The following is a 27530-nucleotide window of genomic DNA, read 5'->3' on the forward strand; positions in this document are numbered from 1 at the left end:
AAAGAACACACCTTCTCCTTCGAGGACCATTAATAGCCTGCTTTTCCAATGGCTAGGTGCCAAGGAGCAAGATAAATAGAAACCCCTCAGCTTCCAGTCACGACAAGGTATCATCAGACCCCAAGTGGCTCCAATGTGAAAGTCCTCAAATGTCTAAAGGTGGAACTAATTTCTGTCCCTTCATATCTCAGGACCTCAGTTTCCTCATGTATTAAAAATACCAATGAGGTGGTCGGCCTGGCTGGTTTCTAAGGTCCTTTTCCAGCTCTCAATCTCTGATCCTATGACATTCTTGTTAACGGTGAATGCTGGCTATGTTCCTACCACCGGTTAACCTTCCTGTGGGCAGCAGGACAGTAGGAAGAACACTGGCAAGAAGACATGGGTTCAAATCCTGCCTTTGACTTTTACTACTCATCTGACTTCGGCCAACTCACTTTAATTCCCCGGACCTCAGTTTCTTCATCTGTAAGAGGAGGAGTCGAACCAGGTGGTTTGAGGCCTCTTCTAGCTCTGATTCTGTGACACATTGAGATACTCGTAAAATGGAAGGAACATTGAACTTGGAAGTCTGAGTTCTAGGCCTAGGTCATCCACCAAGACTGGCTATGTGGCCTTAGGCAAATGACTTCCCCAGGGCTGCTATGAGGATCATAGAGGTCATATTTATAAAGCACTTTATAAATGCCAGCTCTTATTATTATTGAGATATCATAAAAATGAAATACCGCACAATTCTTTGTAGATGGGAGTCATTGCCTTAGTTTCCCATTTCACACACACACACACAGGAAATCACATACCCATTAAAGTATCCAAGCAACAGCTACTTAATGACAGGTCTCAGCAAGGCTTGGCAGACACAAAAGTCAAAGGGAACCAGGACTAAACTGGAGGTTACAGTCCTGGGGCCAACATGTCCATCCATTCCCAACAGGAAGATGCTACTCATTCCACAGGGGATGCTACTAGAGAGCCATGAGAGATCAGGCTGCCCCGTGTCCATCTTTTGCACTCACAATATACCCCACCATTATTTCAAGCCCCTTCACTCTACCACTTGCTGAAAATCTTCCACTCATCGTCTGCAGAGTAGCTGACTCAGCTAACTCTTGTTTTTCTTATTTCATAGATCTGTAGTCCAAGTCCATCCATAATTACAGGTGGGGGCAGACTTAATTTGCATCTGAAGGCAAGCGAGCCTTCATTCCAAGGATCCAGATGTCTACTTGTGGGTTTCCAACCTTGATACAAACTGGCCTTTTTGCTGACCTTCCCATCTGGCATCCCATCTCCCATGGCTGTAGCTTTACACAGGATATTCTCTATGCCAAGAATGCATTCCTTTCCTACCTCCACTTCCTGGAATCCTTCGCTTCCTTCAAAGCCCAGCTCAAACTCCACTTCCGACATCGGACCTTTCCGATTTCCTCAGCTACTGGCATCTCCCTAACCCTGGAAATGACCTGGCATCTGAATTTTGTCTCTACTTCTCCATATACTTGTCATATATATATATGTGTATATACATACATATATATATATATATATATATATATATATATATATATATATAAGCTACCTGAAGACAGAGGTTTTACAATCCCTAGCCCAGGGGAGGTGCTCGGCCAATGCTTGCTGAATGACTCCCGAAAAATACCACCTAAGTCAATCCCCACCTAGCTAGTGCAAAAGGAAGACGTGCTAAGTAAGTGTGAGCACTATATTCTGTGCTGAAGAATGGTTCTTACATCTGTCTCATCAGTCTCCAGCAGTATATCCTCATGACCAAAGACTGTCTCTCCTCTTCACTTAATTCCTTCTAGTAACTACACAGCCCTACGTCACACTGGAGATTGAAGGCATCTAGTAAATATTACATGAGTTAGGTAGTGGGAATACGCTGAAATAAGACACGTACACTAATTACAGAAACCACATCAGACTTTCTCCTTCAACAGTTACGCCACAAGAAAAGAGAGAACAAGTCTGTGACAGGAATGTCAGACGGCTTTGTTTTGGCTTTCCCACTTGCTCTGCAAGGGATGGTTCCAGCTATGGGTGTACCTGGGTGAAAAAAAATCTTTACAAGGGATCCTAATAATAGGAGCCTTCATTTGTATCCAGATTTATAGTTTTTCAAGTATTTTCAAGTATGTTATCTACTGGATACCCCCACAGCGACCCAACAGAGAATAGTTTAAAAGGATAAATGGAGATAATATGTGGAAATGCACTTTGCAATGATAAACACTGATAGGAATGTAACATCCTGGTCCAAGGTCACATTACAGTGCATTTCTGCAGGCTTAAGCCAGCAGAATCCAAATCCTACAAAGCCAAGAAGGTTCCTTGTCCTCAACCAGCGACAAATTGCATGTGTGATGTCTGGGACTAGCCTTGAGCTGCCCACTGGTACCGGGCTGGCTACCAGGGGGTGAACTTCTTCTGGTTTTGGTACTCAGACTATTTACCATTTGATTGTGAACTCATCAAGATCTCTTGCCCTTCCTTGTATCCCCAACACTTAGCAGAGTGCTCTGGCATATGGTAGGTGCTCAATAAATACTTACTGGGGTTTCAGTGCCTATACAGAGAAATGAGCATCCTGGAAGTATTATCATTATTCCAAACCCTACTGAAAGAGCACTGAACCAGGAGGTCGGTTGCCATTTCCCAGTTCCTCCTAAATAACTAGAGGGGCAAATCATTTCCACCCCTGGAGGCCTCTTTTCATCATCTACAAAACGAGGGGTTTGAATTGGCTGATCTCCAAGTCCCTTCTATCTCTGACATTCAGTAATTCTAAAAAAGATATATAGATTTGGAGGCACTTAATGAACATTAAAAGGCTCATAGACTAAGTGAGGGCAGAATGGTCGCCAGTTCCCTATGCCAACGACATCAGAGGCAGGGACTCTGCATGCCAATCAAAGTGACTGGATGTATGATTACTCAATAACTGAGTGGTTCCGTGACCTCCTCCACCTGGCTGCAGCTCCCACCTATGACCCAGCTCTAAGCCTTCTGTTCTCGAGTGACTCTTTTCTACACCCTCCCAAGGAATCCTCCGCTAAGAGCATCTCCCCATGTGCTAGATGAATATTCCAGGGGGCCCAGGACAGCACTGGGGATGTCCAACTACTGCTACTTGTCAGTCAAGCCAACTTGCTTTCCTGATTGTGCCATTTCCTGGATGCTATTTTCCCCTCTACTTAAACTCAGGTTTAAGTTTAAATTAAGTTTAATTAAATTAAGTTGAAACCCTGAGTCATTAGTCATCATGAGTGGTTCACTACAGCCTCCTGATTCTCAACACATGTCACTGCTGCTCTGAATTAAATACTTTTGATAAAACTTTTGCCCATCCCCCAAACTCAGAGTTGGTAGAACCTCATTGACTATCAAGTCTCAATTCATTCACAAAAGGAGAAGGACAGTCCAGTGGACAGAATGCTGATATTGGGGGGGAGGGGCAGGTCAGAGGACCCGAGTTCAGATCCTACCTCTGATGTTTACTTAACCTGCCCTGGGCCTCAGCCTCCTCATGCATAAAAAGAGGAAATTAGAATAAAGGGCCTCTGCTGTTCCTCCCAACTGCAATCCTGTGATTTTTTTTCTTCTCCAGGCCTGCTACATACGATAGAATGCTGTCGCTGAGTCATTCCAGTCGTGTCTGACTCTCCATGAGCCCATTTGGGGTCTTCTGGGTAAAGACACTGGAGTGGTTGGCCATTTCCTTCTTCAGCTCATTTTTACAAAAGAAGAAACTGAAGCAAACAGGGTGAAGTGACTTGCCCAGAGTCAAACAGCCAGTGAGTGTCTGAGTCCAGATTTGAACTCCGGAAGATGAGTCTTCCCGAGTCCTGGTCCGGAGTCGTAGGCACTGGGCCACTGTAATAGACCCGTGTCCACATCAGATAGAACAGGGAGATATAAATTAATTCTCCAAAATTAATTTTGAATGAATGTAATTAATTCAAAAGCAATGCTTTTTAAAAAATCCCTAATAAACTAAATAGGACTTGCTTGGCTTATAGGAGTTAATATACTTTCTAGACTAGTTCATTTACGACAAAAGAATGACCTGGAACCCGGGAGAATTAGAATTCAACACACTAATGGTTGACTGTACCAAAAAAAAAAATCTTCTCAATTCCTGGGAACTTGGCCCACGTAGAAAAGTTCATCAATACCAACAAGGATTCATTTCAGAGCTGAGCGAAGCCACCTTTTTTTTGGTCTCTATCCCTTCTGACTATTAACGAATGAAGCGCTTTTGCTTCTCATTCTGTGTTCTTTAGAGAGTTCGGAGGATCCGGAGCTAGAAGGAACCTCAGAAAGGCTGGGGGATCCAACAGAGAAGGCAGAGACTCTAGATAGAGATCACCAGTTCAAATCTCACCTCTGACATTTACTACCAGGATGACCTTGGTTTAACTTCACCTTTCTGGGCCTCGGCTTCCCCATCTAGGCAGCTAGGTGACACAGTGGATAAAGGGCTGGAACAGGCATCAGGAAGACCTGAGTTCAAATCTTGCCTTAGACACTCACTAGCTATGTGACCCTGGGCAAGCCATTTAGCCTGTCAAAATTTCCTCATCTGCAAAATGGGGATAATAATAGCAGCTAACTTTCAGGGTTATTCTGAGGATAAAAGATTTGTAAAGTGCTTTGCAAACCTTAAGACTAGCATGTAAATGCTAGCTGCTTATTGTTATTATTATTATAATTATTGACTAAAAATAGCCCTTTCAGAATCTATGATTCTAGGATTCCTTCATTTTATAGGAAAGGAAACCAAGGCGTCTGAAGCGTAAGGGATTTGTCCAAGGACATAAGACAGTAGAAAGCAGAGGAAGGATTCAAACCCAGGTCCTTGGACTCAAAGGCAGACACCACGTGGTACGTAAGTGAGAATGTGGAATTTTTAAATCTCCAGAAACGGGAGAGGGGGCCAGACTAGAAAGAATATGGCGGCTGACTATAAACTTTTCACTTACAGGGTCTACATCAAGGATGGGAGCTCTCCTCCAGAGCAGGGGCTGAATGGAAAACAAAAGCTCTCCTCCCAAGAAGCCCTCCGGTCCTCTATTACCAGGTCCTACTCCCTGGAGCTGCATTCACATTGCCCCTTACATCATCTGAGCAATTTGGGCTGGGAAGGAGCTAACAGAAAAGGATATGAATAGAAATGACTAACCCTGGGATTCCTGTTTGTGTTACTGCTAAAATATTTACACGCCACTAAATGATTCACATGTTGAAACCAGGCGAATGTTTGGGATGCGGCCCCTCCCCCTGCTCCCAAGCAGGTCCATCGGCACGACCATCAGGATCAGTTATCTGAATCTGCTTGTCATTATTCCCTTAAAGAATCTGCTCAGCTCCTGAGCACTAATTCAAGATTATCCAGGTGTCTCTTGTCTTCACCAAGGATAAAAAGCACATGAGCAAATTCTTGCAAGAATCTTCACTGAGGCACAGTATCCTCTGAACATTCTTATAATTATATCCTGAGTAACAATAATGACCAACATTTTTATAGCATTGACTATATACATATATATGTATTTTTCTTTATATATACATTCCAGGCTTGATAAATATCACAATTGATCCTCACAAGAACCCTAGTAAGTGGGTGCTATTATTATCCCCATTTTACAGATGAGGAAATTGAAGCATTTAGAGGATAAGTGACTTGTCTAGGGTCACACAGCTAATAAGTGTCTGAGCCCAATTTGAACTCAGGTCTTCCTGACTCCAGGCCCAGTGCTCTTCCCTAATATTAACCTATCACTTGATCTATCAGACCTGAGTTCAAATCTCACCTCTGTACGTTACCACCTGTGTGACCTGGGAGAAGTCACTTCATCTCTGTTTGGCTCAGTTTTGTCACTTGCCTCTGAGGTCCTTTTCAGCTCTACCCTTCTGCTTTTATCCCAAGAGTAAGTACTTCCCAATAGTTAAATTTTTTCCATCTTGTACATGGAGGTCACAGAATCACCAGGTTCTGACGAGTGGCCACAGTCTAGCAGGTGAGACGGATGTGTCATCGTCTACACTTGGGCTACACATTACCTCAAAAACCGCCCTGAAACAGACCTGCTGGTGAACCATGACCACGCCTGCAATGCTTTTACAATGGACTTTTGTCTGTCAGAATACTGAATAACCACAACATTCACTGTTGGAAGGCTGAGGTCTTGAGAACATTCCGGTTAGCATAAAACAACAGAATATTTATTGAAGGTATTTGCTTTGTGAAGCACAGTATATACACTCTGGTGCAGCTCTGTCTGGGAACCAACATCTCTAGACAGGAGGGAGCCTTCAGGTCCTGGTTGCTCAATGTATAACCTTCAGCTTGGCTGGGACAGACAATCTCACCCCTGCCGCTGAATGACCAGGGATGGTTGGCAGTGCACGATGTCAACCTCCTGGAAAAGTAGCTTTCCAGTCCAGACAATTAGCTCTCCATCACCAAACGGGCAGCCCAATTTAGGTCCGAGCCTCTACTTGCCTCTGCCTCCCAAAGTGATTCTTGTTTTCTGTCAGCTCTTTTCCTGTGGCTTCAATCAATCAATCAATGAGCATTTATTTTCTATGTTACTGCACTGTATCACCATGCAAAGATCCAGGGTTTTAAGGAAGTCGCACAAACAGAAGAGGAATGTAACTGCCAGAAGTCACAGTCCCAAAGGGAAGCTCATCTTGAAACTCAGCCTTTCATCACAAGCAACATCAGAAGCTGGAGACTCAACACAAGGCTGATCTAGTTGTAATATTTTTTAACCAAGAATAATGTTTCATGATTAATCATGAAATGAGAGGGAGTCTTTGAGTAATGGTTGCTCAATATATAAGCTGGTGGGTTTGAATGTCAACTAGAAAGAACTAGGGTCTATATTTGATTTCTAAAACTTCATACTGGGATTGGAGGGAAAATGAGATGGCAGGATGGTCCTTTTAGGGATGTCTTGGGACTTTTCCTCTAGGCTTCTGGGGACCTACCTAGAGAAGAGAAGGGACCATTTTTAATCCCTATTTCTACCAGTATATCCTTCCTAGAGGCAGCATGGAGTCACGGATGCACAGCTATCTCTTAGAGTCAGGAAAACATAGGTTCAAACCTTGCCTCTGACACATGCTGGGTGTGTGACCTTGGCCAAATCATTTAACTTCTCAGTGCCCCCAGGCAATTCTTATAGACTTTAAGTTGCAGAAAAGGTGCCAACCTGTACTGGTGGAGGACATTTCCTCATCTGGGAGTTCCCTGTATCAGTGAAATTATAAATCCAGTCCTTATCTCTATCCTCTATCCAATTCCATTCCTGATAAGGGTCAATTCTCAACTGGTTATCAGTGACAAGTATAACACTAATTATCAGACCATTGTCTTGGCTTAACCGGAAGATTAAAGCAAAAGGAGAAATGCAGCCCTTGAGTGTCACTCCACAAACAATTAACAGAAAGAGGAACTGAATAATTAAAGTCAATAAAAATGAATGCCTACCTGATCCTTCGATGGTACCAGCAATTCTTCGATCATCATGCTGTCCCGGGCATAAGAGCTTCGGTTCAGTGTGTAAGACCTATCCGAACTGAAGGAGCGGAGGCTGTTGTATTTACAGTTAACCATTCAAGAGTGCCAGATGATGGTGATGAGATGAATAAAAAAGAAATTAATGCATGCAACTTGTAGGGAACAGCCAAAGATGAGACTCATTGAAAGGATCAACAAAAAAGGGCCACAAATGGAGACAACACAAATGGAGTATTTCATATCCTGGGAAAAGGTTTTCAGGTTAAAATTCTCCTATGACTAGCTTTGGTTTAAAATTGGGCCAACTGGCATAAAAAAAAAGTTGGTAAAGAGATGACATTCGTGGACTTCTTCAGATGTTTCACCATGAAAATGGAACCAAGAGGACAGTGATGAAAAGTCTGACCTCCATAGTGAATGAAGGGGTCTGATATCTGAATCAGAGAGCACATTCATGTCAGGAATTTCCTTTTTTTCTGGTGCAACAGATGACTTGGTTTTGAGGGTTGCTTCTGAGCTAACCTTCATGGCCATGCCTACTGAGTTTCATTTCTTTCTCCTTCTCTGTTTAGAGTTATGGTTGTTGGATTTGATGGTACTTCTATGCATAGGGGAACCTGGGAATCAACATGGAGTTTGCTGACATTTGGAGGATGGCCTCTGTTTTGTTATTTGCCACTCACAGAGAGGAGAAATCAACTGACGGATCACCAGACATTTATTAAGAGCCTACCAGGCACTGGGCTAGGTGCTGAGAATACAGAATCAAAGAAAGGAGTCCTCTTTCCAGCGGACAGATGTCCGACTTCCCCAAGGGACTGGCCAGTTTCAGGAGAAAGTCGAGTGGTATCTTTCCTAAGGATGTCATTGCCTTCAGTTGACCTCAATTATAACTACTCTCTTTCTCCTCTATTTTGATTGCTTTCTGCCCAGTCTTCATCCTAGCCTTTCTCAATCTTCTCCTCGGTATCATTTCTCTACTCACAATCTCTATTTCCTACACCTTTTTTGTGGCAAGGATGCCACAACTGCTGTTTTGAATCAGGGCTGATCTTATCTGGCCCTTCATAACCCATGATATCAGGGACAGATGTTTAGGGGGATGTCGGGAAGCAGGAAGAAAAACAGAAAAAGGGGAAAGGGAAGAGAATAAGTATTTATATAGCATCTACAATGAGCCAGACACCATGCTAAGTGCTTTTTACAAATATTATCTAATGTGTTCTTTAAAACTCTGTAAGGTAGATGCTATTATTATCTCCATTTTACAGTTGGGGAAATTTGAAGCAAACAGAGCTTAGGTGACTCACCCAGGGTCACACAGCTAGTATCTCAAGCTGCATCTGAACTCAGGTCTTCCAGACTCCAAGCCCAGGATCTATCTACTGTGCCACTAGCCCTTACTCCCAAGGAAACCATGTCTTTTTCTGCTCTTCAAAACTCTGTTCAACATGACCACTGAATTCATGGTGGATAAATTAAGGGCATCCAATCCTTCCAGCACATTTGCCTCATTGTCTCCTCCTCCACCTGCTGGATTGTGTGACCTCTAGTTCTTGGGACATTCAACTACTTGCCCCAAGTTAGCTTCAGATTTGCAGCAGTAGAAACATCCAGACATTCCCACTTCCTACCCATAGGGTAACATAATTTACACCATGTCCTTCTCCTTTACACTGTACACTTCTCAAGGACAGGGAGTTAACTGAATCTGTAACTATTGTTTTCCAAGCACTGAGGCAGTGGGGGTGGGTGGGTGGGGTGAGAAATAGCACAGTTAGGGACAGTGAGGGACAGTGGAAAGAGCCCTGACTCAGGAGTCAGAGGCTTAAACCCTGCCTCTGACACTGCCTGCAAGATCTTGAGTCTGCTATCTTGGGACTCAGTTTCCTCATCTGGAAAGTGATAAAGTACTAGATCACTTCTTAATTCCTTTCAAGCTTTAGAGCTATGCTCCTGCCCCAATTTTCACTTACATGTTGTGAATGGAAAGGAAATGAAATGAGAAGAGCCTTCTGCCCAATTACATCTCCCTTTCTGATGCCTGGAGGTCTATCATCTATGCCCAACCCCTCCAGAGAATACAAGCTCCTTGAGGGCAGAGACTGTTTCATTTTTGGCTCTGCAGCCCCAGAACCTAGCACAGAGCCTAGAACCTAGATGTTTCTTCAAAAATTCATGTTGAATTGAATTATTGCTCTTTCTACAAAGACTCTGGGAGAACCAACATGTGAAGGTCTAAGGGACTTCACATAAATAAAAGTATCAGATCCTTTGATCTCCAAGTCAAAGGAAAGACTGACTCCTCCAAGTCCACAACAACACTAAGGAATAGGACTAAGCCCAGTACAGAAAGGGAAGCAGGTGCTTTTTCAGCTGGGTAATAACTATTAGAGCATTAGTCAGCTGGGTAATAACTACTAGAGCATTAGTCGATCAAAGTCCTTTGTTCCCAGAGGACACTCAATTATATCCGTGGATTAAACTAAAGGCTAGGAGATAAGAGAAAGGGAGTGGCCAGAGGTGGTCAGTGCTCCCTCCAACTTCTCGATAAGAGACAAAGGCCCAATCGCCCATCTGCAATGCTGCCTAGTCACTGACTTCTCAATATCAGCCTACAGTGATTATTCTTCTCAATCTCGAGCTATTTGACTCCTTTCTTTATTCGTGGGATTAGAGGAGATAGATTAGCATGGCACAGTGGAAAGAATGAGTACTGGCTGGGGTCACTGGATCTGGGTTCAAATTCTGCTTCTAAAACATACTATCTGGGGCAGCTAGGTGGCACAGCGGATAGAACACCGGCCCTGGATTCAGGAGAACCTGAGTACAAATCCGGCCTCAGACACATAACACTTACTAGATGTGTGACCCTGGGCAAGTCACTTAACCCCATTGCCTAACCCCCCCACCCCAACAAAAATAAAATAAATAAAATAAAACATGCTATCTGTGGGACCTGAGGCAAATCCCTAGGCTTCATCTGGAAAAAGAGGGGGTCACATTGGATGGTCTTCCTAGCTTGAGATCTGTGATCATGTTAGTGAAAGGAATCTCTAATCTCTAATTGAACAAAGAAGTCAAACATTCCCTGACACCTCCACCATCTCCTCCTAATTTAGGCTGGAGGGATAACTACAAAAGAGAGACACTGGGTGTAAGTCTGAAAACATGCTTCTGTTTTGAGCATGATGTCTGAGGCGCTGATTTTTTTCCATGTTGACAAATTAGAGCTTAGTTTGAATTTGTCTCTAACCCTCAATTTGTTTTACTCTGAATTATTCAAATATATAAGCACAGATTTCCCCCCCCCAAAGCCAGAGTTTTTGCCCTCAGATTTGGGATGGCGGGAAGCCTAAAATTATGTTATTATGGTAAATTGTGTGGCTGTCAGAATACCCTGAAAGTTATTTGTAGGAAATATTAGAAAAACACATGCCTCATGTCTCTAAAAATGCGTGCCTCAAATAAGACAGCACCCAGCAAACAAACGGGCCTTTAGGACGATCATTTTATCAGTTTAAAGCCCTCCCTTGATCTCATGCACTTCACACAATTTGTTAATTGAATTACAGTCCTTATGCATTCATTTAAGTCCTTCCAATGTTCTCATACCCGGTTCAATGGTTTTGCCAAACAAGTCACTTGTTAATTTGCGGAAAATCATGAAACTTGCTAAAGCTGAGCACAAAATAAAATCACATCAGGACACATCACAATGCTGAAAAACAAAAATAAAAATAAGCAGAGGGACAATGGGGAGAGATGCAATAAAGACGCCACAAGTCTTCTTACCTGATCTTAGGACTATTTTAAAGAATTTATAGGGGAGAAGAAGTAGGAGAAATAGAAAGCAAAGAATCAGAGAAGAAAAAGAAAAAATGTATGGTTGAGTGACTTACACATTCTACGTTTTCATTTTTTTTAATGTTACACTCAGAATAGTTGTATTTGATAAACCCACAACACTATTTTGTTTTATTTTGTTTTGAAACCATGGGCATCATAGAGCTTGAGTCTTAATTTTTAGTTATTTATTTTTTGTGTGTCTGAGCATAACATGCGCATACTATGCTGATGTAAAAATGAATCACAAACAAGTAGCCACAAATAATGGTGCTGTTGAAATCAGAAATATGAAAGCCTCAGCACTCCCTCAAAAAGCCAGAACCCAAACCAAAACCTGATGTCTTAGGGAAATCTCTCTGTTTCAGGTCTCCCCCGGTGGATTCAGCAGCACAGTCGTGCCTCCACATGGATACATCCGCAGAAAAGGGATGGGGACACAGCTGAATCCTGGACAGAGTGTAACACTTACTAGTGATGATGTTGATGATGATGCCTTGCTAACATTTTTATAGCCCTCTAAAGTTTGCAAAGTGCTTTACATAGGTTCCCTCACTCTGTCTTTATGCTAAGGCATTGAATGACAGGTAAGCACTGGTCTTCAAAAAAAAAACCCATTCTTGATTGTAGGTGTTATTAGCATGGGTGCTCACTGTCATAACTTTTGTTTTCAAACACTTTCGTTTGCTATGGCTTTGATTAGTCACTCTGCAGACTCCATTAAGACTATTTTAAGGCCTCTTAACAGAAGTATTTATAAACTGGAAACTGTATCAGATTATGAGAATTTAGAAATACTGTAAGAGACACTGTAATACAGAGAGAGCACCCCACCCCAGCATGATGTCCTCCACATCTAAGGCAACCTAGCCTAGGAGCACACAGGACTGAGGACAAACGCCCAAGCTTTACTTTGTGGGAAGTGCCATTCATTCACTAGGAGACAATGAAACTTTACAACAGATCATTAAACTATAGGAAAATGTCCCCAGGGCTCTGGCTTGGGAGGTTTAATTATTAGCTTCAAAATAACTTGACTGTCAGCAAACACACTGTTAATCCACAACAGGGCAAAGCAATCTCCAAACAGAGCATGGAGTCTCTCTCAAGCAGTGCAAAGTGAGTTTTAAAGTACAGGGTTTTCCATAAGCCAAACCTTTTCAGTTAGGACAGAGACTGCAAATCGGTAGCATTCCATTGTGTGAGAAGTCTGGGGACCCTCACATACCATGACATTCTTTGTACAAAGGTCTATTTGAAACATCCACTGTTCCTTTTCAAACAAAATAGTGCAATGCTTTCAAGTACATACAAAAATGCTTATAAAGTAGCTTTTAGGATAAATGGCACTGGCAATTTTTCTTCTTAATTTTCACCATTAAAATTTTTTTAAAAATACACTTACAATGTCCACTCTTAACTGTAAGTGTGGGTTTTCGTTATTATTCAGATTTCAGAAAGAAAGAGATAATACTTATAAATACCAATCAACAGTGCCTTGCAAATATCAGGCTTTTAATTTCACGTTGTTGAACTACATCTTTCAAATAAGATAGCTTTTAAATACAGGTCGAGTTTACTCTGAAACGCACTGGTTGTCTCAATTTTTCCTGTCTGTTCTTTTGCTGAAGAATGACTGTAGAGAGGGGGAAAGAATAGTTAGGATGCTCAGCCAGACAAAATTGGCTGGACTAAAAATCATGAAAGAGAATAGCTGCGCATGTATGCTGAAAAGGACACCACTGCATGGAAATGTACAGCCCTCTTTCCAAGAATATACGTTGGAGAATGTGGCATAAAAACTCAATTTATGGATCAATCATGGTTGTCTGGGAGCAAAAAGGAATGCCAAAATACAATACCTGGCTGAGCGAGCTCCCATGCTGAAGCCTATGTATCCTTCCGCGGGCAGAGAATCATCTCCTAGTTCTTTGAGATCTTGGGGCCCAAGATATTTGTCTGTATCCCCTGTCATTGCATCTTCACCTGGCAGTACAAAGTGAGCAAAAATCAGAAGGCTCCTGTTTCCCTCGTGGCCAAAGCCGTTATTGCAAGCCCTCTTCCTATACTGGCTGCCAGCAAAGAAACAATCAATTGGCATTCCCTTCCCCTCCCCACCCCCAAGGCTTTTTGGAATTTCGACCTGAGAATGAAAATTGTCTAGCAAAAGTTCAAGAGAAAAGAAACCTAGGTAGAGGTTAGTATATAATCAAAACAAAATAAAATTCATGGAGTAGAAGCTGCTCCTGTGTGCCAAATACCAATTAAAGACAGTGCCCCAAGCTCCCCCGAAAAATATATTCCGGCCAAAAAAATCTGACTGAGGTGTCTAGAACTCCTGGATAATTACACCCTAAAAGAGAGACAGTGATGAGAGCTACTTGTTTGAATGGACAGTTTCCAGAACAAAGTTGGCCTCTTCTACGACAATTCTCCAATTTGTACAAGCTAAAAAAGATCACGCTTTTTCCCCTAATAGTTTTTTCGGTCCCAGTTGGGTGAGACTTCAGTAATAAAATCCTTTCTTATCGGAAGCCACAATTACTGAATTAAAAAAAAAAAGCAACGAAGAGAAATAGAGTCCACACAGTCGTGAATGTTCCAACAGGAACTGGTCTGGAACTACAAAAATGTAATATTCCATTCAATTAGAAGAGTATTTTAAATCTACCGAGAAATGCAAACTTAAATTGCTTCGAAACAACCTTTGAGTTAGGGGGATTAGAGTTCTGCAAACCTAAAGCCATCACAAGAAAGGGTTAACAGGACGATCTCCTTTGCCTGACTACCGATGCATGTCATTACATCACGCAGAAGCCACATTCCCCAAGTGACAGGGCAAATTTAAAATGGTCCTTTGCCCTTTGGGGAGGTTTCCTAGCTCTGACAAAAAGCAGCACCTCGGCCAGGCTACCTTCTTTCGTTTTGTAATCCACTCCCCCACCCTCCCAGCCCCCTTTCCCTAGTTCTCCCTTGTTTTTAAAAGGAAGATAAAAAAGGTTGGCTAGCCGGGAGAGGTTGCAAGAGTTTGCTATTGTGTGGTCTCAAAGGTAAGTGATTCATGGGCTCGTTTTGTCCGATTTCTTCATTCACTAGCGTTCAGAATTTCCATTTGCTCAACTGGGAAACGCGGGGAGCGCTAAACTACCCATTGAATCTAAATATGATGTTTGCAAAGGTTATCAAAGCAAAACAAAAGGAAATAAACAGATCCTGCAGGCTTGTTAATAGTGATTAAAGTAACTCTCTTAGCGTTAGACTGTTCGTACACACATTGTAACTGCCACACAAACACCAGACATTAAACACAACTTAAAAAAAAAAAACCTTACTCGGTTGCAAAGCCATATTTTCCCCTGGGCCGGGCTAGGAAAACAAGAACCAGCACCAGCACCAGCACCAGCAAATGCACTCTCCGGGCGTTTCCAAGGATCCCCACGAGTCTCTCAAGCCAAGATTTCGCACTGAGCTCCAAACTACCAGAGAATGGCTGAGCCCGGAGGGCCGGGTCACTTTCCACGCCTCCACCACCGGGCTCTCCCCAGCATCGTGGGCTCTTCGCAGGCGCTGGCGGGCTTACAACCACATCGTTTCCCACACTCCGGAGTTCGGCAGATCTTTCGAATTTCCAACAGAACGAAGTGGGGGAAGAAAACAAAATGCCAAACATCCGGCAATACTTAATTGTGGCTAAGATCCTTTCTCATCACGCTGTAGACATCCTTTTAAAGCTCCTTCTGATTGGATTAAAAACTTCGTGGGCCAAGCTTGGCTGCCCCGGACCTAAGCACCAGGACAGGAGGCGTTATTTGTATGTAAATGTGGGGAGCGCGCAGCAGCGCGGGGCCGGTGTAAGTTTTCCTGTAATTCGATCCTGGGCTACTGAGCTGGGCCTAAAATCCACTAGACCGCCTGCCTGAAATCGACAAGACCCACTGGGCAGGGGGCTCCGAGCACCAGGCCAGGGCAGCCTCCAATGTGCACAGACGCCGAGCGAAACAAGAGGGAGAGAGAGAGAGTGCCTGGGCCGGGGCGTTGGGAAGCTACTGTAACTTTGAGCTCTCCTCTGCTGGAGTTGCGGTTATTTATGCTGTCAGGTGGGAAGGGGAAAAAAAAGAGAAAGAAACCCACAGAGGACCTGCCCTGCAGTTGTGAAACAGCGAGGCACCAGAGGGAAAGGCAGCGGCCCCACAGCGCCCAGGACGGTCTTTATAACAACAAAAAGCTGTAGCAGAAGCTGCTTTTTCAGAAGCCTGAAGAAATGAGGAGAAAGATGGGATGGACTAACCCAAGGGGGGAAATGAGCCTGCATTTTGGACCGTGGCATTTTAGCTCATGTCACACACACACACACACACAGAGCATTAAAGTAGGGAGGAGTAGAAAGGTGCGGAGGAAAAAAGCTTTGTGAGTCTTCTACAATGCTGAGACATTTTTTTTCCCAAGTCCCTTCCCTGCCTCGGGGTGCTGGGTTCCTAGGCCACTCCACCCTATTCACACTTTCCCTAGGGAAAATATTTGGGCACTTGGGGAAAAAAGATTTCGATCATTTTTCAGACTTTTTCGGTTCTGAAACTGAGTTACAGGGTAACGGGGACAGAAGCATTTTCAAATTCTTTTAGGAGGGGCTTGAAATTGTGACATTCTTTGAGACGGAGAGTTACAAAAAAAAAGGGTGCTGGATTTGTGGTCAGAGGAGCTGGATTCAAATCCTGCCTGAGCCTCTTCATACCCGTGTGACCTCCGAGAACACGTCACTTAATTTTCCCGGGATCAGTTTACTCTTCTGTAAAATAAAGGGGGTGGATTCGATGACCTTAAGAGTGCCTTCCAGCTCTAAATCTCAGATCCTATCATCCCATGAGCTCCCTTGACCCTGTTAGTCTGGCTAACAGTGAACAGTGAATTTGCATTATTTATAAGGTAGGCAGGGAACAAATTTGCTTCACAAACAGCTTTAGATATGTTCAGGTTAGAGTCCTTCACTTCTTAGGTCCTGTTTTAGTAGTGTCCAACTCTCTGTGATCCCATTTGGGCATTGGGGTTTTCTTAGCAAAGATATTGAAATGGTTTGCCATTCCTTTCTCCAGCTACCATTTTACAGATGGGGAAACTGAGACAAAGTGAGGTTAAGTGGGTAAGTGTCTGAGACTGGATTTGAACTCGGGTCTTCCTGACTCTAGGCCCAGTGCTCTATCCACCTCACCACCTATGTGGCCTGGTACTTATCAATAAAGGATGACATTACAATCAGTATTCTTTGGATCATAGGATTTCAGAGTTATAAGCAGCCTTAGAGATCATGATGTAAAAATATGTGAAATTAGGGAAACTAAGATCCCCACATATGGAATAAATTTTCAACTCTAGAATAGGTTGTGATTAGACCCAGCTTCCTCATCTATAAAATGGGAATAAAAGTACAGTACTTGATAGGACTCATTGGCTGTATTATTAACTGTTGTCAGGATCCAATTAGATATCAGTTTAGCTTGGAAGGAATCTTGGAGATGAATCAGTTCAATCCTTTTTTTGTATATGAAGAAATGCAGGCTCCAAAAGGTGAGATCTGGGACAAAATCCCACAGGTAGTAAGTAGGAGAGCCAGAATTTGAACCTGGGTTTTTGGACTTGAAATTCCTAACTCTTTTTTTTTTTTGCCACCATCCTGCCTCCTCTGGAATTTAAGTGAGATATTCTATAGAAAACCAGCTTTCAGCCTAAAACAAATAAACAAAGCCTTCTGACCTTCTCATCTGAGTATTTGTTGTAGAGATTTCTTCTCCTCTCTGAGGTCTGGCTAAGGGTTATTCTTGAACCTGCATTCCAGACTGACTTAGCAGGCCTTTCATAGCTCTCAAAGGCGGGTAACGAGTCACAAGCCACACCCCTCCAGTTGTCAGCTGAAGGCAAATACAAGCCACCACAATTTAGAAAATGGGTAAAAATGGTCACTACCACCAGTCCAGGGCAAATTTCCAATTTGTGACTGACAAATCGAACACTTTTAAAGAGAAACAGCTATGTTAATCTGAATGATGAAACAAAAGTATGTCTGGGGGCTCTAAAAAATTATAGAAATGGGGAAAGCACAGTATTTCAAAATCAATGAACAAACATATATGAAAAGCCTTCTGGTGCTAGACATTGTATTGGGGGCTGGGGATGCAAACACAAAAATGAAACAGTCCTTGCCCTCAAGATGCTTACTTTCTATAGTGGGTGACATGACATCCTGGGCTGAAGTCTTCTCTAACCCCTTTTAATTCTAGTAGTTTCCCCCCCCCCCTTTTTAATTATTTCCTAACTACTGGGGCCCCTTTGCACTATCCTGTGCATAGCTGGATATACATGTACATACATATGTATATATTTTATATAGCTACATAGCTATATATAATATATATATATATATATATATATATATATATATATATACATACACATATACATACATATATTTGTTTGCATGTTTTCTCCTTCATTAGATTGTTAGCTCCTTGAAGGCAGGGACTGTATTTTGACTTTTTTGTATTCCCAGCTTACCACAGTGTCTGGCACATAGAAGGTACTTAATAAATCTTTATTGATTGACTGATGTATATACATATACAAAATAAATAAGGAAATCAAAGGAGAGGCATAGCAGCTGTGGGGGGGGATCAGGAAAGGCTCCACGTAGGAGGGGGCTTTTGAGCTGAACTTTGAAGAAAAGTAGAGCTGACACTTGATCATCACAGATGGTATACTAACTGATTCACAGTATTTATTAAAATACATATTTTGTATATTTTAATTCATGTTAGTGGATAATGTAGCATAGTTGGGAAAGCCTTGCACCTGCAGAAATAGATTCTAATAGCGACACTTTCTAGCTGTGTGATCTGGACCAAATCATTTAACCTCTGAGCCTCAGTTTCCTTAAAAATGAGGTAAACCCTCAGCTAGGTGGCACAATGGATAGAGCAACAGGCATGGAGTCAGGAGTATCTGAGTTCAAAAGCTGCCTCAGACACATACTATCTGTGTGACCCTGGGCAAGTCATTTAACACTGTTTGCCTCAGTTTCCTCATCTGTCAAATGAGCTAGAGAAGAAAATGGCAAACCACTCCAGTATCCTTGCCAAGAAAAGGTAAGTGAGACATGACTGAGAGGGAAAGGAGTCAACAACAGTAATAGACCGGCTGGCACTGTGCTTCACAAGGGTGCTAAGGAAGAGCTCCACAAAAGCGTGGGTTGCTCTGGCTATTGAAATGGGACAAAGCACTTAGGCCATTGTTTTCCTTCTTTAGGTCGTTAGCAAAACCTCATTCACTGCACACTGGATGACTGTCCCTTCAGGGTGTCTGTCCTCTGGTCGCCTTGGTTCTGAAGCACTGAGAAAGAGTGGCCAGTGACAGATTTTAGGGGGAAAAGGAGCTTCCAGGGGCAATGACTCTGAAGGGCAGTGCTTACTCAAATGTGCTCAACATCACTCTCCATACTTGAAAGAGACATCTGAAAATACATCCAAAGGGAATTTTGAAAGCTGGGCCGAGGTTAGGATGGCAGTAATGAGAAGGTGAAGGCAGGCCAGAGCATTCCAGAGAGGACTTCCTCCCTGGCCAGAATAGAATCCCTCATGGTGGCCTGCCCCCATCTGTGACCTCTGACCTCCAGAACTGACCCAGGCCTTGGCCTTCAAGATCCAGCTCAGATGCCACCTCCTCTCACTGCCCTGGAGTATCGCCCCTCAGCATGCAGTTCCTATCACATCTCACCTCTACCTCATGTCACCTCTAGCTCTTTTCAGGGCTCAATCCAAGTCCTGAATCTTTTCCCAATTCCCCTGACTGTTAGCCATCCCCTGTCCCTGTCACTCTGAATTTTGTATATATTACATTTTTATATATCCATAAAGCCAGGATCCATCCCTTCCCCTCAAATCACTTTGGACTTTATTTTTGGACTTATTAATTTGTATGTATCTATGAACCTGTAAGCCATGCCTTCCCCCATGACTTTGGAATTGTTTTACATATGTTATATTTGTAGAGATCTGTGAAGCTGTTGTATCATCTCAGCTGAAAGTCAGCTCCTTGAGGGCAGGGAATGCCTTCCTTCTGTATTTGTAGTTGTAGTGCCTAGCTCTTGACATCTGCTTGCTGACTGATCACAGCTCATCTGGGTAAGCCTCATTGAATGTGCGCATCTTAAGGTCAGAGGCTGTGTTCTTTTTCATTTTTTTTCATCTAGTCATCATTGTGACCAATACCATTATGTAATCCCTGAGGTATCTTCTGGGCAGCTAGGTGGTGCAGTGGATGAAACACTGGGCTTGGAGTGCTTGAAGACCTGAGTTCAAATCTAGCCTCAGACACTTACTAGTTATGTGATCCTGGGCAAGTCATCTAACTCTGCCTCAGTTTCCTCATCTGTAAAATGAGCTGGAGAAGGGAATGGCAAACCACTTTACCAAAAAAACCCCAATGGGATCATCAAGAGTTGGAACACAACCCAACACCACCACCACCACCACCACCAATAACTAACTTCTCCTTGCTCTCCCAGTCTATCACCACTAGTTTGGCCTCTCTTTCCTTCTCAGTCTTGGCCCTGTAGCCAACCAGTTCAACTATAACCTGCTCTCTCCCTTTCGTGCATTGCTCAAGCATGCCTTGCCAAAATCCAGTCCTGGGTTAGCCCCACCATCCACCTTTCCCTCCTACTCTTGCACTGCTGAACTTTGCTGAAGGAAGTCACACAACTGTACTGACTGGTTCCACTGCAAATTTATGTTATCTTAATCTCAACTAGCTCTTCACAGCAGCTCGGTAATCCTTTCATTCTTCCCTGATTGACTCTGGGTGCTCAGGCAGAAGCTTTCTCAAACCTTTTCTTCCTAGTCCTGCCAGCTCCTACTCAGCAGAGGACCTCTCCTCCTGCTTCCAAGGGAAAATAGAGGTCCTGTGTGCTGAGCTTCCCACCCCCAATTATACACCTCAGATGCTTCTACATAATCCCCCAATTTTCTCTTTCTGTGCTCTAGCTCTAACATAAAGTTGGCTCTCTCCTTGACAAGGTGATTGATCTCATCCCCTCCCATCTCTTTCAGGAATGCTTCTCATAGATTGTCCCTTCTCTCCTCAATCCCCTCAGTATCTGCAATCTTACCTGCAGGCCTATAAACATACTTGGGTTTCTTTCCTCCTTAAAGAACCCTCACTTGACCCTACCATTCCCTCAATAATTACCATAGAGATCTCCTTTTCATAGTCAAATTCTTCTGAAGCCCACCCACTCCCTACTTGGCCTTCTCTACTTCCTCTAGTCTTCAGCCTTCCACTTCCACTTCCAGGTGAATTCCCCAACCCATTACTCTGCTCAAATGTCTTTCTTAAAGAAAGCACTTCTGAGGACATTTCTTTCTTGGTTTGTATGACACTGCCTTCTCCTGGGCCCCAGTTCTCCTCCCATGTACTTAATCACTCCTTGGGCTTTTAGAGTGAATAGACTTCTGAAGTTGGAGGCAGGAAGATCTGAGTTCAAATCCTACTACAGACACTAGCTATGTCACATGCCAACATGTCTGAAATAGAACTTCGACTCTTTATACCTATCCCTCCTCTAAACTCTTCAATTTCTTCAGAGGCTCCACCATCCTTTTTAGATTTAAAATGGAGCCATCCTTGATTCTTTCCCCTCTCTCTTCCCCAAAGCCATTGAAATGCCAAGTTTGATAAATATTGCCTACTCAGGATCTCTTACATCTCTCCCCTTCTCTCTACTCCAAACAGCCACCACCCTAACCTAGGGTCTCATCGCTTTTCACCCAGGATATTGCTATAACCTCCTAATTGATGTCCCTGTTTCCAGTCCTTTCCCACTTCAATTTTTCCTCCAACATACCTTTTAGCATCTTCTTCCTCTGGCATAGGTGTGACCATATCACTCTCTTGCCAAAGAATCTTCAATGGATCCCTACTACCTCTAGGATAAAATACAAATTTCTCAGCTTAAAGCCCTTTATGGTCTGCCTTCTGCCTCCCTTTTCCTTACTTTTTCGCATCACTCACTCTCATGCATTTTACTTTCAGACCAAATCAGCCCAGTCAAAGACTCTTCACCCTTGCCTGGAGATCACTCCCACCTGCTTCTGCCTCTTAGAATACTTAGCTTCCTTCAAGACTCATCAGATTGCAAGCCCAGCAAGTCACTGAACTGCTCAGGCCTCAGTTTCCTCATTTGCAAAATGAGAGGGCTGATTACAAAGTGACATCTGATGTACCTTCCAGATCTCACTTTATGATTCTCTAACCCAGCAGGAGACTGTTCAGTATCCTCCCTATGTTTACGATTCTCTTTCCTCCACAGATTTTCTTGTATTCCCCTTCCTGCTTCCAGGGTCTGATTATCTCTTAATAGAATGTTGCCTCTTTGAAAACAGTCCATTTTTCCTTTATGTCTTGGTATCCTTAGGGCCTCTCCCAATGTCTTACAGAGAGTAGGCATTCGAGAAATATTTCTTGAGTTGAATTGAATTCCCTGAATTAGGAGGAATCAAGAAATAGATATTTGGTATGTAAATAAAGAGGGTTGGCCCATATTAATCTCTAACGTCCCTTCTAACTTGGAAATGCCATGATTCTATAAAATAGTTTTCCAAAATCTTAAAGCTCACTAAAATGTTACTGGCTCCACAAAATTTACAAATGATTATGTGTACACTTTAACAAGCCTTTCCCATTTTTTGAGTCATTCTTGCCTCCAGATATTACCAACAGCACCCAAATAAAACAAAACAATTAAACACACAGGCACTTTCACAGCCAAGCCCTCAAACATGGTCACCCATGAAAACCAACCAAAAAAAATTCATTAAATGAAAATTAATTCAATTAATTTAATTAATTTAATTAATGAAAAATTCATTAAAATAAAAAAAAAACCAGAGCATTACTTAATTTCAGGCCTGCAGTCTCATACTTTTCAGATTCATCTTGATTTCTTTGAGGGGGTTATATGCCAAGGCTAATTTCGTTTGTTATTGTTCATGATTTCGGTCATGTCCAACACTTTGTGACCCCATTTGGGGTTTTCTTGGCAAAGACACTGGAGTGGTTTGCCATTTCCTTCTCCAGTTCATTTTACAGATGAGGAAACTGAGGCAAACAGGGTAAAGTGACTTGCCCAGGGTCACTTCTAAGGCCAGATTTGAACTCAGGTCTTCCTGATTCCAGGCCTGGCACTCTATTTACTGCACCGCCTAGCTGCCCCTAATTTTGTTTTTACTAAATTGGAATATTGCATGGCTCTCTCTGATATCCATAGCCATTCAACATATATCAGCCTAGTAACCCACACAGGAAAAACAAAATGGATCAATATCATAAACTACTCAGATTTAGGATATATGGCCTATTGAGTTAAGTCATCAGAATATAGATATATCTCTGTAAAATTCCATAATGTATGCATACATATAAACATATAGGGTATATTTTTCTTAGGCACTGCTGTTAGATAAAGTACTAGTCCAAGTTTAATAGAAGGAGGAACTTGGTCTGTTTGTATCTAGGAAACTATGTCAGTCTTTTAATAATCCCAAATTAATCCCTAAACAAAAACAAAATCAAACAAAACAAAACAAATCATTTTTTAACTCAGTGTTCCCATGATGCAGGATGTATGGCTGCAGATCACAAGACATTATGACCAAAAGTGCAGGTGACCTCAAAGGCAATGGGGATTGGAGTGGTGGGTGGGTTTAAGGAGTATACAGCATAATACCAACCAAACTGGCATGGAAGGGATTTGAAAGGTTGACCATCAAAGAAATGTGTGCCTGACAAGTCTGTGGTTTAGCCAAGGGAGAGATCATTAGATGGGTGGTCTATGTGTTTCACTAGGTGCCCTCAATATTGAAAGGTCTAATGGAGAGCCTCCAGTGTATTGGGCAGATCCTCTATGGAGAAATTATGCAAAGATGGCTGAAAATCCTATAGGATGAGAAGACAAGGATTGATTGATATCTGTATGAATGGAGGAGTCAATGCACCTTGGGGCTCAAGTTGGAAGAAACCTGAGAGGTCGTCTAGTTCAACCTTCTCATTTTACAAATGAGGAAATTGAGGCCCAGAAAGGTCCAATAATTTGTATCACAATGGGAAGGAAGCAGCAGATCTAAATTAGAACCCTGGTTCTCTGACTCCAAATTCTGAGCTGTTTCTACAATATCTAAATATTGCCTGAGAACATGTATCCTTGATGGAAGCTTGGACCAAACTGTCCTTGTCTATTTCTCATGCCTGACCAAAGATTCTTCTTCTGCTGAAGAGGTTTTCTTTCTTTCTGGCTTGTTTCATTTAAAAGTATATTTTACACTCTAATTCCTCCTTCCCTTTTTTTTTTTAATTTTGGAAGGCACCAGTGATAGGTACCAGGCAACTGTCTAAGGGCCTTCTTAATGATTAGATTTCTTTCTTACTTCCTGAATCCCATGACATCAGGGCATCCTAGTTTTTTAAGGGTAGGCAGAAATCTATGTGTGCAAACTGAATGACTTAATGATCTAATTAATCACATCCATCTTCAGTTCCAATTACTAATAGGCCCAAGCATTAGAATATGACATTTGGGGGTAGTCTGAAAGACAACACAAATGAGAGGCAGAGGCCAGGTAGAGAGCTCAACTTGAAATCAGAGTACTGGGTTTCCAATCCTGGTTCTGTGATGACCACCTGTGTGACTAGCCTTGGGCAAGTTATTTACCCTTCTGTTCCTTTGCATAATGAAGGAGTTGGGGGGAAAACAACTCCTAGCTCTAAATCTATGATGCTGTTATATCTGGCTTGTTTGTTTTTGAGAGTAGAAAGGAAAACCAGAATTAGTATCTCTGTACTCAAGTGACTTTGGGACAATCTTTATCCTGTTATAATTGACAGGATCACAGGTTTAGACCCGGAAGGAATTCTAAATTGTAGCACATTGTAGTGCAACAAGCACCCCTCCCCTCTCCAGCCTCCCCAATTTGACTGTTAATGAAACCGAGTCTCAAAGAGATGGAGTGACTTGCCTAGATCATTATGGTCAAGAGAGCAGAGGCAGATTTTGAATTCAGGTCCTTTGACTCTAAATTCAGGGTGATCTTTTCACTGACCTATGTTGCTAACTAATCAGAAAAAATAAACAAACAATTTTCTGTCCTTAGTTTCAATTATCAAGTGCCTATGAGATGTGCGGCACCTTACCGGGCAGCAAGATAGAAAGGCAAGGACTTTTTATTCTAGCAGAGGGCTACAGTGCGTACCCAAGTGAGTAAACACATAGCATATACAAAGTATTGACATTTACGAAAGAGGAAGAGATCTAGAAAGACCTCATGTAGGAGGTGGCATGAAGAAACACAAGGCTTTCTGACCAAGGGGAACTGAGGAGAGAAGGCCTTCCAGACATGGAGCATCACTTGCACAAGGCATGCAGGAGGTCACCTCTGCAGAAAAGCTAGCAGTCCAGAAGGACAACAATTGCAAATAAGACTCCTGAGGTAGAAGGGAGTCAGATTGTGGAGGGATTTAAATTCTTTGTCTCCTACCTCAAGGGAAAAGGACCAAGAACCAAAAGTCAAAAAATTCCTGAGCTCAGTGGTTCCTGACAATTTTGTTTGAGGACTTTGTATTCAATTGAGAAAATATATGATGAAAAAAAAAGTTACCATGAATTCAGCAATGCTTTTACACGAATATGTATTTTATTAATCACAACAGCATCTACATACATTTGAAAAGTCATCATACATAGATGTGTGAGACACGTTATTCTTGCTTATTGATTATACCGAGTCATAATGTATAGAGCAAAAGAAGGATCCAAATGACAATTCCTGGTGGGCACGTGGCTTTCTGGATGACATGTAATAATTCTCTGACCCACCCAGGCCCTTCTGACCACTGGTTGGGAGCTACCATTTATAGCCCACATTCTGGAAAGGTAGATTGAAGAGATGATACAAAGCAAAGACAACACATGTATAATTCAGGTAGTAGATTTCTGAGGCAATAATATGCTGCAAAGAGGAGCTAGGCTTAGGGCTATCTCTTGGGAAAGTTAAGTGGCTACTTGCAAAATTCTTCATGCTTCTGAGTACCTTTAGGACCTGTGGGTCACCATACTCATAGGATAGTTGGACTCAGAGCTAAAAGAGATCTTAGCAATTCAAATCTTTCATTTTCCAAATGGGGAAACTGAGCACAGAGAGATTGAGTCACTTGCCCAAAGTCACACCTGATAAGCCAGGATTCAAAACTCTGACTTCAAGCAAATGTCCTTTCTGCTTTCTTGACCTAGGTCAGACACTATCAGGTGGTGGGGACAGGGGTAAAGAGTAAGGAGAGGGGGAAGCAGGATAGGAAGCTATGCCCCAATTCACCAGAACTACTCATTCTTGACTCTTTCCTTTGAAGCAGGTCATGTTGGAGGATCTTCCAGAAGCATCAGTAGGATGTTTAAAGGCTTTCTACTGACTAAGGACTGTGTGGCAAGTGGTGACTTTGGTCTGACAAAGGCTGTAACAAGGAAGCACTCCCAGGCATCTTCACAGGAAGATTCCCATCTTCCTTCCACTCAAGAAGCTTGAAAAGGAAGGAAGGAACTTGGAGGCAAGAGGTCACAAAGCTAGAAGGAAACAGTGTGGTCATTTCCAATGAGCAGGGAAGACTCTCTATGTGGCCTAGAATCTGCAATGGCCCATGGGCTCTTGAAGGGGCTGGCCCATGAAGGAATGTTGTCAAGAGACATTGATGGACTCTACAAGTAGAATTTAGGCTCCTTGATGGCTCTGAGGCTCCTCACCTGATTTGGAGTGAGAAGGGATCTCACGGCTCTTTAGGTTCAACCCCACCATTTTAGGAGGGCAGGGACTGCTTTTCATTCTGTCTTCGAATGCCCCTCAAATAGCACAGAGCCTGACACACAGTAGGTCCTTAAAGAATAAATACCTGTGCGACTGAAGTGGGCCTGCTATTTTCCAAACAGCCAATCATGCATGCCCAGTGCCCAGCCCCCAGTAAGCACTTAATAATGTTTGTTGATGGATGGACAGATGGATAGATTTCTGAGTGGCACAATAACACAGCCACTCACGAGTGAATTAGAAACATTTCTGTCGGTCGTTTTGGAAAGAATAAGAAGAGGAGTATTTTCACAATGTCCTCTCCCTCTTCTTTTCTGACCTCTGGTCTGGTTCTAAGGCAGACAGATCTGGTTTGCGTTTTGATATCCTATCTTCTGAAGCACCTTGCCATCATCCTAATAACTGACATTTCAAGAGTGCTTTAGGTTTTCAAGGTGCTTGGCTCACAACAGGCCTGTGAGGTAGATAGTGCAAGTATGGTTATCTCCAGAACTGAGTTCTTAGAGGGGTTAAGGGTCATGCAGTGATTAAGCACTAAAGCTATAAACTGAACCCAGGTCTTTGGGTTCTAAGACTCATCTGCAGATGATCTTCTGATTCTTATTACCACCTGATGAAGTTTGATTCAATTCAAGGAGCATTTACTAAGGACCTTCTCTGTGCCAGGCAGTGTGTTAGGCTGCGGGGGATATCAAGCCCGGCTCCCCTCAAGCTTACATTCTAGTGGGCTGAGACAACATGAACACAGCCCAGACCAATTCAAAATACGAGCAACATCATTTCTGGGGACAGAGAGACAACAGGTCTAACATAAAGGCAGTTTGTGAACAACCGAACAGGGATTCTATGGAGCACGATGGGAGGGTAGGGAAGAGTGATTTAGGAACATTGGAGGCATGGGAATGATGCCACGGATGGGTATGAGGGAACAAGAGGGTAATGGTCAGGCCAGGGTAACCCACCACTCAGCATCACAGGCATAATTCTTGCTGCTAAGTAGATATCAAAATGACAGTGCTTGATGGGCACAAAGACTTGTGGGTGCCTTTTGCTTCTGCTGTGTATGCAGATGATAATCCCTCCATGCCTTAGACGTTTCACTTCATGAGTTTTCGTGGCCTTAAACATTCATCAGCTGATAGCCAACCACTGGGAACTAGCAAGGCTCATCCTTGAACAGTGAGCACAGGGCTCCATATCAGGGCTGTATAGGTCCTGCCAGAGCTTGGGCTTCACTGGTTTTA

The 27530-nt window shown here is 42.7% G+C and overlaps 1 protein-coding gene across 12 annotated transcripts in view; it reads right to left on the reverse strand.

Moving 5' to 3' along the window:
• The window catches only part of ANK3 (ankyrin 3), a 725987-nt gene that overhangs the window by 87147 nt on the left and 611310 nt on the right, over positions 1–27530 (reverse strand). For 11 of the 12 annotated variants that reach the window (XM_078150719.1, XM_078150720.1, XM_078150723.1 and 8 more), the window contains 2 exons: positions 13258–13381; positions 7520–7622 (listed from right to left, as the gene is read on the reverse strand). In XM_078150719.1, the coding sequence (XP_078006845.1) occupies positions 7520–7622; positions 13258–13381 (227 nt within the window). Of the gene's footprint in view, positions 1–7519; positions 7623–13257; positions 13382–14727; positions 16774–27530 lie in introns of those variants that run through there. The other variant, XM_078150725.1, reaches the window with a different exon arrangement.

This window comes from Phascolarctos cinereus, unplaced genomic scaffold (genome assembly GCF_003287225.1).
Source record: "Phascolarctos cinereus isolate Bilbo 61053 unplaced genomic scaffold, phaCin_HiC Scaffold_3;HRSCAF=262, whole genome shotgun sequence".
In the NCBI taxonomy this organism is placed as follows: domain Eukaryota; kingdom Metazoa; phylum Chordata; class Mammalia; order Diprotodontia; family Phascolarctidae; genus Phascolarctos; species Phascolarctos cinereus.